General features: G+C 45.8%; 1 protein-coding gene across 1 annotated transcript in view; it reads right to left on the minus strand.

Annotated features, from left to right (window-relative positions):
- Nucleotides 1-2,673: 2,673 nt before the first annotated feature.
- The window catches only part of DPH5 (diphthamide biosynthesis 5), a 326,819-nt gene continuing 315,618 nt past the window's right edge, over nt 2,674-13,874 (minus strand). Inside the window, exon 7 of the mRNA XM_069232182.1 lies at nt 2,674-3,024. Within this exon, the coding sequence (XP_069088283.1) occupies nt 2,789-3,024 (236 nt within the window). The 3' untranslated portion in view covers nt 2,674-2,788. The remainder of the gene's footprint in view (nt 3,025-13,874) is intronic.

Genomic DNA, 13,874 nt, shown 5'->3' on the forward strand with positions numbered 1-13,874 from the left:
CTACTTCACACATGAGCCAGCTCATCTTGTGAAGAGAGGCAATTATCAGGTGGATGAGTAAAAGACCTAACTAAACCAATAACGAAACAGGGACTGATTTGTATATGCTGGAGAAGGGGGAGAACAACTTTGTAAAGAACTAGAATCCTAAAAATCATCCAAGCAATTATTTTGAGCAGCTGTGTTAAAGTTCACGAATAAGAAGTCATTTAGCATGTGCAGAATGCAGGACACCTGCCATAAAGCAGTGGATGTCCTGCATCCACCTGCACATTTAGACATTGAGAACCCCTTTCTTTCTGGAGGTGGAGGGTCAGCTGGTTCTGCCTTTAGGATCAACCTACTGGCAGCATATCCACTGTGCAACAATTGGTCTGTAAATTGCTGACAGCCCACCCAGCTAAAGGCTGGCTTTCACATGACACCTTTTCCTGGCTGGGCTGGCTGTGCGATCCTGGGCACGAAAATCTCAGGAATCAATCAATCAATCAATCAAGAAATTTGTATAGCACACTACTCACCCGGAGGGTCTCAAGGCACTGGGGGAGGGGGGACCGCTACTGCTCGAACAGCCAGGTCTTGAGTTGCTTCCTGAAGGAGAGGTGGTCTTGGGTCAGACGGAGGTGGATGGGGAGGGAGTTCCAAGTCTTGGCTGCCAAGTAGGAGAAGGATCTTCCTCCCATGGTGGCTTTTCTAATGCGTGGCACGGCGGCGAGGGCGTGGCTGGTCGATCGCAGCTGGCGGGTGGGAGTGTAGAAGGTCAGGCGGTTGTTGAGGTACCTGGGGCCCAGGTCGTGGAGGGCCTTGTGTGCGTGGGTGAGGAGGCGGAACGTGATCCTCTTGCTGACGGGGAGCCAGTGCAAGTCTCTCAGGTGTCCGGAGATGTGGCTGTGTCGGGGGATGTCAAGGATGAGGCGTGCGGAGGCGTTCTGGATGCGTTGGAGTCTTTTCTGTAGTTTGGCCGTGGTTCCGGTGTAGAGGGTGTTACCGTAGTCCAGTCGGCTGGTGACGAGTGCCTGGGTGACCGTCTTCCTGGTTTCGGTGGGGATCCATCGGAAGATCTTTCGGAGCATGCGTAGGATGTTGAAGCATGATGATGAGACGGCGTTGACTTGTCTGGTCATCGAGAGGGAGGAGTCCAGGATGAAGCCCAGGTTGCGTGCGTGGTCCGTTGGTTTGGGTGCGCTGCCCAGGGCAGGGGTCCACCAGGAGTCGTCCCAGGCAGAGGGTGATGATCCAAGGATGAGGACTTCCGTCTTGTCTGAGTTCAGTTTCAGGCGGCTGTTCATCATCCACTCGGCTACGTCTTTCATCCCTTTGTGCAGGTTGGTTCTGGCGGTGGCTGGGTCGTTGGTGAGGGAGAGGATCAGCTGGGTGTCGTCGGCGTAGGAGATGATGTTGAGGTTGTGATGGCGTGCGATGGCTGCGAGAGGGCTCATGTAGACTACATGACCACCATGTCCTGGCAGAAAACTTCAAGAGCATAAAGGCTAATTCAATTGTTTCACATAATTCTGTGGAGAGTTTTTCTGTGAAACAAAATCGATACAGGGCTGGCTGCCATGACCTGGTATTACGATTTGTGAATACAAAAGCACTTTCAGCAAACTTTTCCCACCAGGACATTGGGGAACTCTAAATGTGGTTGATGGGCTGAGCAGAGGTGGACCCTCTGCCACCCTAACTGTTTGGTGGCCTGTCCAACAAACTTAAAACGACCACTTAATTTGAACCCATATGTAGTGCAACAACTTTTAAAATGGGCTACCATCAAGTTCACTTTTGGAGTCCTGGATTTATGTATTTTGTTCTATTTGCTTTCTGCAAATACCTATTTTTTTTTATCTTTTATTTTTATTTGCATATCTGTTTGTTTACAGCATTTGCTTTTTTAATTAATACAGTGCAATAGTTCTGTTTGTTACAACAAAAGTTCTCCCTCTAAAAGTCAAGCATGTAAGTTTCAATCTGGGGTTTAAGATGATTCAAATTACGGTATGGTTCGAGAAATGGGTAATAACAGGAATATGTGTCGTTTAAGTCTGGCATTTGCCAAGACCTTATGAGGTCACTAAAAATATATATATCTTATAGATATTAATAGGACCTTTCAGCCAGCCCTTTTCAATCATTTGTCTATTGTTCATTCAGTCACATTTTCTTTCACTACTACATCATACAGTATGGGAGTACTGGGTCAGCCCAATTCAGTCATTTGTCAATGTGAGTGATGACATTGTGTCCTTTCATAAAAAGCACATCCACACACAATGTAGTTCCCTTAAGGTGGTACAATGGCAACATGTTTGTAATCACAAAAAAGAACTTTCGCTTTTAGCCAATTTTGTTTTGTATTGGGAAGGCCTCAGTGGCTCCTCCAACAATAAAGGTTTTCAAGAACAAGACCAGTATTGGCAAAGCGAAAAGGCTGGCATCAAGTGCAAGATCTACTGGCTTTGCCAATGCTTGTTCTGTTACTGCTGATCAAGCGAATGTAGCCAAAGCCATCCTGAGGAATGATCATTGACGTGGCATGTGCTAATATACGGCAAATATATTTACTAGATATCTCTGTAGGAGTTTAACACATATACATATTGTATGTGGTGCAGCAATTCAAAGCCAGTTACCTCACAAAACAAAACATTAACTAATTTAGTTGATGGTTCGATGTAATTTCCAAAACATTTTTATTCTCCATCCCTAATTGTATGCACAAAATAAATATTTACAAAATGAGGTAAAAAATAGTGAACAGTGACCATCGCTCTCCTGGTGGCCTTATCAATTAAGAGAAATATGTTGAGCTATCTGACATGGTCAGGTTGTCCAAGCAAGATTCTTCAATAGCAAAGAGCTTCAGCATGTCGATCTCAAGAGGATGCATGCAGCCGGTTATTATCAAGGAATGGAGAGGGCCACTGAGCTCCACGGTGCCCATTTGCTGTAAGGTACCAGCAGCAATTTTCTGGTCTGCAGCGCCCACCCTAGCAAGACCAACACAGATTGTCTTCTCAGTAATGGCTGAAATGAAATTAAGAAATACCAAAAAGTTACACTAGCAAAATCCTCTCAATGTAATAGTTTTCATCTACTTTTGTAGAGGAATGGCCTGATTTAGAGTTTAGTGGATGAAATACTCCATCACAAACATGACAGAAACCCTGTCTGGTATATTACAAGTCCACTTGTAATACAGAGGATGGGATATCCATCACATTTGTGATGGGGTATCCCATGTACAAATTCTAAATCAGACCCGTAATTTTGTGCGCGCGTACGTCGCCTATAGGTCTTTTTGATATACACCTTCATGGATAATATAGAGTATGGCATGGTTAAGGGTGACTGTCACTGCAACATATTCAATCACCACTACATTCAAACTTCAAAATATGCACAAACAAAATATAACATTGATTTTCTTTTAGGTTTTCAGTTGTCATGAACCCTTTCATTTTAAGTTGTCCATGGGAGACAGCTTTGAATCATTGCTTTCAAACAGATGCTTCCCCAAGTTCTTAAATGTGTGTACGTGTATGTATGTATACACCTTAAGCACAGGAGAGCTGTGCACTACAATGGTCTGATAGTGATTAGGATGCTTACTTACTATGATGCAGTGTGATGTGTAACACTACATTTTCTGAGAAGTTTCAGGTATTCAATAAAAAATATTGAGACCGTGTTAATACACATCACAAATTACATGCATGTTTTCTATAATGCCATTCTTCTCATGTAACCATGCATTCATTCTCTGCAAAAATGAGAAAAACGAAAACCTGACACAGAACATTAATTTTTATTTGTAGAAGTGTTGTTTATGACCAGACACACAAAAATCACATTACCAAAGACATCATGAATATTACTCATGTCCCATTAATCCCTCCGAAATTGTTGCCAACACAGACAACTACAATAAATGCAATTTTAGTAGTTTTTAAATTTCTATTATGCAAACTACCTGTAACGGGCATAGTCAATTGTTTTCCACAAAAATGTAAATACCTTGGCCTTTGGAAACATAACATTTGATTGTGTTATACAGAAGTCTTTGAGAGATTGCACCTGAAATGCTATGTTTACACACACTTTTTTGTGAATATGCTCCTAAATGTAGTTTCGGAATCTCAACTCCTGAAAATTTGCCTTCACTTGATTTGTTTTAAATTCAGTGGCCCCCTGCCGCCACTATGGCGCGGGTTTTGGGGGCGAGCGGGAGGTGGGGTCGGGGGGATGGGTGAACACTTCAAAAGGGCCCCTATTCAGCCGAAGGCTGATGAATAGCCCCAATGAATAAGAGACTCAAGGGCCCTCCTCTCATTGCATTGTGCAGAGGGGCCCTGCTATTTTGTGTTACGCCACTGTTTTCTGTTTCAATTTAACACACTATAAGTGACGGAAAGGTGAAGTGCTGCTTCATAATACACTACCTTCCCTAATGTCCACCACAGCCACCTTTCCACCTTTGTCTGGGCTCCGGATAAGCGAAGAAGTGGATTCGCTGATAAGCAGAACTCTGGTTTCCAGCTACCACCCGTGCTGCTTGGCTGATTGATTTTGATCAGTGGTATGAACGGTTGTTGGCCACCAGGGGGCGCTCTACGGCAGCCTGAGCATACGCCGAATCGCCGGCTATAAAACTGCAATATTAGTGAAAACAAACGTATTTGACTAAATTGAGGTTCAAGGCGCTGACAGCACACATGCCTGCACACAACTAGAGAGTGAGAAGGAAAAAAGTTGCTGCATAGAAAGAGTGGATGCATGTATAATACTATGGCAGAACTCAGATGTTATGGATGTGCGTATCCAGACATTAACCATGAACCTTTCAAGCATCAGGGAATTCGAAAGTCAATTTCTCACCTGGGATTTTATGTACACAAAAGCATATATGTGTTTGCATGTGTAGTACATACACTATACGGTGATATATCGAAGGTTCTACTTTCAAATAATAGAATCAAGCAGTATCCTTTCTTAGCAAATGCAAACTTTTATTTTTTGTAAGCCCAGTCCAATCATAAATCCAAATGAGGAAAACTCTGAACAGGTGGTTTGTTTGGCACAAGACCGAGATGACACCACCAGGAGAAACAGACAGCCAGACATGGGGGATACGTGTTTTTTACGATTTAAAATGATTTGGAGACAGAAGATTTGCAGATTCAGCTGTCATGGCAAAGCCACACAACTGTCAAAGTGTAGTTAAAACATAACGCAACATAAAATATACGAATAATGTAAAGTTCCTTGAACACTACAGTGAAAAAGTAGATCGACGCAGATAAATATGAAAGGCATTGATATTGCGTTCCTAATTCTAACATAAATTACAAACATATATGTGTGCTAACTAGAGCATTATGGAACGTAGTAATATAGGGCTATGGGCATTATCTGAGCTAGTTATTTATGCTAACTTCGGGACATATGGAAACTGGTAATCTGCATTAACGGATGCATGTGGGAAGATAATTTTTGTAAAGTGGGCAAAATGGCATTAAAAGTGACCCGTGTCCAAAAGACTACGGAATGCAAGTGAGCGGTACTCATATATGGGAATTTTGCATGCCCTGTACATTCACTAAACATGGTGCTCTACACAATGCCACTCCACTCTACACAAAGCCACTTTACTCCACTCCACACAATGCCACACAGTCCAACTTCACTCCACGCCACACAATGCCACTCCAATCCACGACACACAGTGGTACTCCACTTCAAAGCACCACTCCACACCACAAAACGACACTCCACACAATGCCACACAAAGCAGCCCTTGCCACACCACACGCCACTCCATGTCACCCCCGAATTCCACTCTATGTCACGCAATGCCACTCCACGCCACACAATGCTACTACACACCACGCAATGCCTCTCTACATCATGCCATACAATACACTCCGTGCCACACAGCGCCATCCAATACACCACATTGTCACTCTACCCCCTACAACGCCACTCCACAATGCTACTTTACTCGATGCCACACAATGCCACTTCAGTGCATGCCACATAATGCCACTCCACTCCACAGTGCCAAATCCACTCCATACAATGCCACTCCCCTCTAGTCAAATCAATGCTACACAATGCCACTCCACACCACAATTTCACCCCATGCTACACAATGTCACTACACTATGCTTAATGCCCCTCCACTACACACCACATAATGCCACTCTACTCAAGGCCACTCCATGCAATACAGCGCCATTCCACACAATCAATCAATCAGGAATTTGTAAAGCGCACTACTCACCTGTGAGGGTCTCAAGGCGCTGAGGGGGGGGGGGAGAGAAAAAGGGGTGGAGGTGCTGCTACTGCTCAAACAGCCAGGTCTTGAGAAGTTTCCTGAAGGTGAGGAGGTCCTTGGTCTGGTGCAGGTGGGTGGGAAGAGTGTCCCACGTTTTGGCGGCGAGGTGCAAGAATGATCTACCGTCGGTTGTAGTTCTGCGGGCGCATTGGACGGTTGCGCGGGTGAGGTCGGCGGAGCAGAGGTGCCGGGTCGGGGTGTAGAAGGAGAGCCGTTTGTTGAGGTATTGTGGTCCGGTGTTGTGCAGTGCTTTGTGAGTGTGGGTGAGGAGTTTGAAGGTGATTCTCTTGTTGACTGGGAGCCAGTGCAGGTTTCTCAGGTGGTCTCTGATGTGGCAGCGGCGGGGGATGTCCAGGATGAGGCGTGCAGAAGTGTTCTGGATGCTTTACAGCCTCTTCTGGAATTTGGCTGTGGTTTCTGTGTAGAGGGTATTGCCATAGTCCAGTTTGCTGCTTACAAGGGCTTGCGTGATTGTTCTTCTGGTTTCGGTGGGTATCCATTTGTAGATCTTTCGAAGCAAGCAGAGGGTGTTGAAGCAGGAGGAGGAGATGGCATTGACTTGCTGGGTCATGGATAATGAGGAGTCCAAGATGAATCCTAGGTTGCATGCGTGGTCGGTGGGAGTCGGAGCAGCTCCAAGAGTGGCAGGTCACCAGGAGTCATCCCATGCGGAGGGGGTAGAGCCGAAGATGAGTACTTCCGTCTTGTTGGAATTGAGTTTGAGGCAGCTGCTCTTCATACATTCGGTGAATGCCTTCATTTCTTCGTGGAGGTTGGTCTTGGCCGGAGTCCTTGGTGAGGGAGAGGATCAGCTGGGTGTCGCCAGCATATGAGATGATGTTGAGGTTGTGGGATAGGACGATGTTAGCGAGCGGGCCATCTAGATGTTGAAGAGGGTCGGGCTGAGGGACGAACCCTGGGGTACACCTCAGATGATTTTGATGGCCTCCGAGCGGTATCGGGGGAGGTGAACTCATGGTTCTGCCAGTGAGAAAGAAGGTGACCCAGTGGCTGAGAGGTCCAGGAGGATGAGGGCCCTGGTTTCGCCATTATCCAGTATGGTTCTGATGTTGTCGGTGGTGGCGATGAAGGCACTTTTGGTACTGTGGTTGCGGCAGAATCCGGATTGGGAAGGGTCCAGGGTGCAGTTCTCTTTGAGGAAGCGGGTTAGTTGTCTGTGGACAGCCTTCTCTATGACTTTTGCCGGGAAGGGGAGCAGGGAGATAGGCTGGAAGTTCTTGAGGTCCTTTGGGACCGCCGTGGGTTTTATGAGGAGGGCGTTGATCTCAGCGTGTTTCCAGCTCTCTGGGAAAGTGGCGGACTCGAAGGAGCTGTTGATGATCTTCCGTAGTTGGGGTGCGATGACAGAGCTTGCTTTGTTGAGGATGTGGTGAGGGCAGGGGTCAGATGCAGATGCAGAGCCAGAGTGGATGGCGTTCATGATTTCGATGGTGTAGTTGATGGGGGTTCAGGAGTGCAGGAGGTTGGTCGGAGGTGAATCTGTGGTGTTGGTGGATGCCTGGGGGCCTGGGTGCTGAAGCTGTTGTGATGTCTGCAATCTTGCGGTGGAAGTAGGAGGCTAGGGAGTCGCAGAGGTCTTGGGATGGTGGGATGTCGTTGGAGCAGGGGTTGGGGAGTTCTTTCATGATGTTGAAGAGCTCCTTGTGGCTGTGTGAGTTGTTGTTGATTCGATCTTTGAAGGCGGTACTCTTGGCGGCTAGGATGAGTTGGTGGTGTCTGCGGATGGCGTTTTTGAAGGCTGTGTCACTACCTCAACACAATGTCACTACTCCATGCCACACAATGCCTCTCCACTCCACCCACTCAGTGCCACTCCACACAATGTCACTGCATGCCACATAACACTCCATGCCACACAATCACACTCCACTCACATGTTGTCACTCCACTTCATACAATGCCTCTCCACTCTGTGCCAAATAATGGCACTCCACTCCATTCACTCCAACAAAGTCAACAGATCTCACATAGGCAAGACCTATGGGTTTTGACAATGCTTGTTTTCTCATCCCTCTCCTTTCTCATGCTCCATCTCTTTTTCCCCACCACTCCCATTTACATTATCAGTAGACTTCAGAGAAAATATTTTTCCAAAAACAAACATGCAAAATCTGCCTTTTTCACTTGCTATTGAAGTGAAATAGTGATAAAAAAAAAGCCAAAACCTTTTCTGCAGGAGAACTATTATAAACATATTTCTTGCAAAAATACAGAAAGAAACTGTAGTGGCTGCCACGTTTCTCTAGACAATAAAAAGTAATTCAGTGACGTGTAGCTTGCCACGAGGAATCTAAATGGCTATCAGCAGCCAATCTGGACTGCCATACAAGTTGCCCACAAATTGCATGTGTTATTAACTTTTCAGAAGACTGAGTCCTGCCGCTACATTACCACCTGTGGAGGTTGGTCCCCTTTTTAGGGCCTTGTAAGTGATTGAGGCCATGCAAAAATAGCTGGTTTGGGCTGTGATTCACATCTGCATAATGCAGACGACAAAAATGCCTCTAAACTTGAACAGGCTAGGAAAGAGACACACTAACTGGCGATTATACATGTCAGTGCCTGAAACAACTGTATCTTTAAACATGCGGAAAAATCACACGCGGAAACCCAAGAGAAGCTTAAGCAGTCTATATACCTTCAAGTATGTCTCTTTTTCTTGAAGAGCATCATTCTAAGTATTCTTTCTCTGGACAGAAAAACTTGGTTCCAAAGGTTTGTTGGAATTGGTTCAGGAACCAAATGGCACGCAGGGTTTACTAGCCACATTTGTGGAATTTGGGTCTGTCTATCGCTGAACTCCTGGGGATGACCTACTGTGTGATCCAAAAACTGAGCACAAACTAAAATGCTGCAAAAATGAATTTGCTATGATATGAGGACATGCTAGAACTACGGAAAAACAGAGATAATGCTTCAGTGTTTTAAGTGATTTATCCTCTACCCTGGGTTCTTTTACATTAAATGAGCTTTTATTGCTATTGGAGGCTCAAAATGCCAGTTCAGTATATGCAAACTAAAAGTTTTGAGCCATTATAAACCTCAGCGGAACTATTCACCTTGATTGCTGTGTAAAGGACTCAGTTCAAAGGAGTCACACCACAACTGTGGTTGCAGCTTACTCGCCTGACCAGCATACCTTCTTCAAGGCACCTTTTGGGTATCATAGACACAGATCAAAAGCAGCCCCTGGCCCCAAATGGGATAGAAGTCCTACCCAGGTGTCATTTGAAAAAGGGAGCAGCTCTTCAAGCAGCTGATGTGGAAGCATGATGGGAAACTACAGTGTTCTTTCGACCCACTCTCTAGGATCCCTTGTCTCTGGCATTGGTAAAGGGAACAAAGGTCAGAGGGGCACGGAGTCACAGCAATGTCCACAATGTTGGTAAAAGAGCAGGTACCACTGAGTGTAGTTGCAGCCTTTGCACTATGTTGCATTTATAAGCACTATGTATGATCCATGACATTATCAGCAGGTCCCATAACAGCAGGACTCAACCTCTCTGAGCATATGGGACAGACTCAGAAACAAATTGTTCTATACCAGAGCACTTGTAAATTCTGCAAAGAACAGACCAAAGTGCCTGTTCGTGGTTCTCCCACAAACCCTTTCACCACTTCAGCTCCCGCTGTATCCTTGTATCCTTACTGTTGTAAAGTGCTCTTATGCCTTCAGGCCACCTCTAACGTAGACGCTAAAGGCTCTTACAGCAGGGTGCATGGTATTTAAAAAGCAGGAAATGCATACTTAAGTTAAATGCCCAGGCAGGGAAATAGTCCTAAAGTCGTTTTTCACTAAGGTAAGGCTTTCTCTCTAATAGACTAACACTAGGTTACCTTATTACACATAATAAGTAATAACTTCAGTTTGGGACTTGATAGAGAAAAGCTATGTCCATTCATATGAATTGTAATTTAGAGCCCTCTTTAATAGTAAGTTTGGATTTTAAGTTACCAATCTGAAAATGCTACTTTTAGAAAGTTGCCAAATTTTGGACTAAACCAACTATGCCTTTCAACCAGTGTCCAGGGTCACATGACTGTAAACCAGTCTCCTGTTTGGGTTTTGTATTCTTTCCGGACATGGCGACAAAGGAGGCCTAGGTGTGAAGGGAGTGGGTCTTCCTGACAGGATGGCTGGGAAGAAGTTCTGCCCTACTGATTGCACTTCAAAGGGCCCTACCTGCAGCCCACCCAAAGGAACCTGACACCAGGCCTGCCCTTGCCTTTGTAACCCTAGTCAGTTTGGAACCAGGACCACAGGAAGAACTGAAAGGAACCAGTTTGGGGATTGGCCATGGAATACCCCAACACGAAGGCTGGCATAGGGTATAAAAGTGGCATCTTCAGAATCTCTCATCAGAACACTCCTACACCTGTGGAAGATTCATAAGAAAGACTGCCCTGCTGTCTGAAGAAGGAAGATTGGACCAGCTTGCCTGGAACCCACAACCCTCAGAAATGGTTCCAAGGGTCAGTCGGCTGAACTCCTGTTTGAGTTAAAGGGACAGAACAAGCTTCAAGAGGCCTGCCTGCAACTGCCCAGTTGACCAGCAGAACCAACTGGACCTGCCTAGATTTGCCTGATTCCTGCTTCTGGCCTCTGCTGGAGTGAGTCCTGATCCCAAAGGGATGCCCTTAAGTCCCAGACCCTCGGCTGACATGAAAGTGTATTTCTTCTGAATTCAAGCTGAAGATACAGAACATTTTGGGCTACTCTCAACCACAAATTGACCCCTTTGTGCCTACATATGACCACCTGCAACAACTGCCTTTTTGTTCTGACAACAACTGCTAACGTGAAGTTTCAGCAAGACTTGTTCTTTATGCCATTAATGCCAACATGAAGCACCAGCGATAACAGACTTCATGCTACAACAGCATCCGTCCACAACATCCTACCTGCTTCCCCTGCCAACAATGACCTTCTCGTAGCCCCCACCACCATGAACAGCAGCTCCTGGTGCAGACTTGAGACAGTGAGTCTTCAACGAGAGGAACCTGGTCCCTACATCTGGCCCACGCTCCATGACAGTCAGCCTGAACTTGTGACTTTACCCCTGTCCAGCGCAACCAGATAACTGCGAGTAGCGCTTTGTGCGTTTTAGTGTTATTTTCACCTAAACTTTAAGTCAAATCTTTGGTTCTACTGATCGGAATTTTTTTTTTTTGGGGTGTCAAATAATTTATTAAAATGAAAATGTACTCTTTTTTTCTAAATTGGTTAGGGATTTTTATTGTGTTGTGTTTTCACTTTTTTACTGTTTGTGTGATGCATAAATATTTTACACATTGCCTCTAAGTCAGAGGTCTCCAAACTTTTTAATGCCGCGCCCCCCCCTGTTGAAAAATAAAAATCATTGGGCCCCCCTCAGAATTTATCACAATTATTTTATAAACATGGCAATGTTTAAATATGTCTAAACCTATTTAAACATTGCAGTTAAGTACTGTTACCTTTTTAAAACTGCAATAACATGCTTCTGCTTAAAACAAAGGCCTGTTATCTGTATAATATTTATTTTGGCCAGAGTCTGGGCCCCCCCCCTGGGATCACTTCAGGCCACCCTAGGGGGGCCCACCCCCCAGTTTGAAGACCTCTGCTCTAAGTTAAGCATGACTGCTTTTATGCCAAGCTACTAGCGGGAAAAGCAGATGTTTATTTTGTGATTTTTTTGGTTCACTCCGACAGGGATTGTGCTTATTATTTGAGTGAGGCTTCAAACTTCCTCAACTAATTCTTACACTAAGAATGTCCCAAGCATAAACACTGCCATCTTTCAGTATCCTGAATGTTCCAAATCACAGCACAACGCAGTTTGCGATATCCAGTAACAGTATGATGAAAGGGCATGTGGCGTCATATAGCAGAAAGGTAGTAGGGGGATTTTTATTACTAGTGGTAATAGTTAGACCTGGCAGCTTTTTGGCGTGTCTCCCCTGTCTTTTTGCTAGCTGACCTCCTGTTTTTATGAGTTACTGGACTCTGTTTTTGCTGGTTTATTGTCTCTGCACACTTTACCACTGCCGATCAATGCTAAAGTGCAAGTGCTCCCTAGGTAAATTATACTGTTGACCGGTTTATCCACAATTGGCATATTTGATTTACTGGTAATCCCTAGTAAAGTGCACCAGATGTGCCAAGGGCCTGTAAATCAAATGCTACTAGTGGATCTGCAGCACTGATTGTGCCACCACATAAGTAGTCCTGTAAACATGGCTCCGACTTGCCACTGCGTTTTCTGTGTGTGCAGTTTTAAACTGCCAGTTCAACCTGGAAAGTGTACCCACTTGCCAGGCCCAAACCTTCCCTTTTGGTACATATAAGGCACCCCTAAGGTAGGCCCTAGGTAGCCCCACTGGCAGGCTGCCGTGTATTTAAAAGGTCGGACATGTACCGGTGTGTTTTACAGTGAAATACTGCCAAATGTGGGTTTCAATGTTGCAAGGCCTATCTCCCTCATAGGTTAACCTGGGGGCTGCATTTAAATAGCTTTAAAGCACAGATTCCCTTTGAGGGCAGATAGAAATATGGAGTTTGGGGACTCTGAACTCACAATTTACAAATATATCTTTTAGTGAAGTTGTTTTTTTAGATTGAGAGTTTGAAAATGCCACTTTTAGAAAGTAGGCATTTTCTTGCTTAACCCCTTCTGTGCCGCGGACGTAGTGGTTACGTCCTGCGGCACAGTGCTGCTGTGCCGAGGACGTAACCACTACGTCCTCGGCACACAGCCCAGAGGGAGCGCTCTCGCTCCCTCTGTGGGGTTCCCCCCCACCCCCCCAAGTCAGGGATGGAAGGGGAAGCCCTTCCCCTCCCACCCCCGACCCCCCCCAACCCCCCCTGTGACGTCAGCGCGCGAGCGCGCGCTGATTAGTCACAGGGTCTCCCCCATCGCGCTGGAAGCAGAGCTTCCAGCGCGATTGAAAAAGAAATGCTTTTGCATTTCTTTTTCAATCCCATGGGGGAGGCCCCGAGAGGCTTCAAAGGGAAGGAAATGTATTTCCTTCCCTTTGAAGTCTCTCACAGGTTTCAAAAGCTGGATTGCTTGCAATCCGGCTTTTGAAACCCCACTAGACACCAGGGATTTTTTTTTTTTCTTGAAATTGGCAAAAGGGAGCGACCCCTTGGGCAAGGGTCGCTCCCAGGGGGGCATTTTTTTAGGAACGCCTTTTCTGCTCCCCCTGGGGGCAGATTGGCCTATTATTAGGCCGATCTGCCCCCAGGGGGGGCAGAAACCTCTAGGCACAAGGGACCATTTTTTTTTTTTTTTTTTTTTTGTGATGAATTCTTTTTTTTTAGGTGGGGAGCGATCCCTTAGGCAAGGGTCGCTCCCCTACGGGGCAATATATATTTAGGCCATTTCTGCCCCCCTTGGGGGCAGATTGGCCTATTTTGATAAGGCCAATCTGCCCCCAAGGGGGGCAGAAACCATTAGACACCAGGGAGTTTGTTTTTGCGCGCGAATGTCACGCAACAAAGCGACCCCTTTGGCAAGGGTCGCTCCCAGGGGGGGCA

The sequence above is a fragment of the Pleurodeles waltl genome, chromosome 4_2 (assembly GCF_031143425.1).
Source record: "Pleurodeles waltl isolate 20211129_DDA chromosome 4_2, aPleWal1.hap1.20221129, whole genome shotgun sequence".
Lineage (NCBI taxonomy): Eukaryota > Metazoa > Chordata > Amphibia > Caudata > Salamandridae > Pleurodeles > Pleurodeles waltl.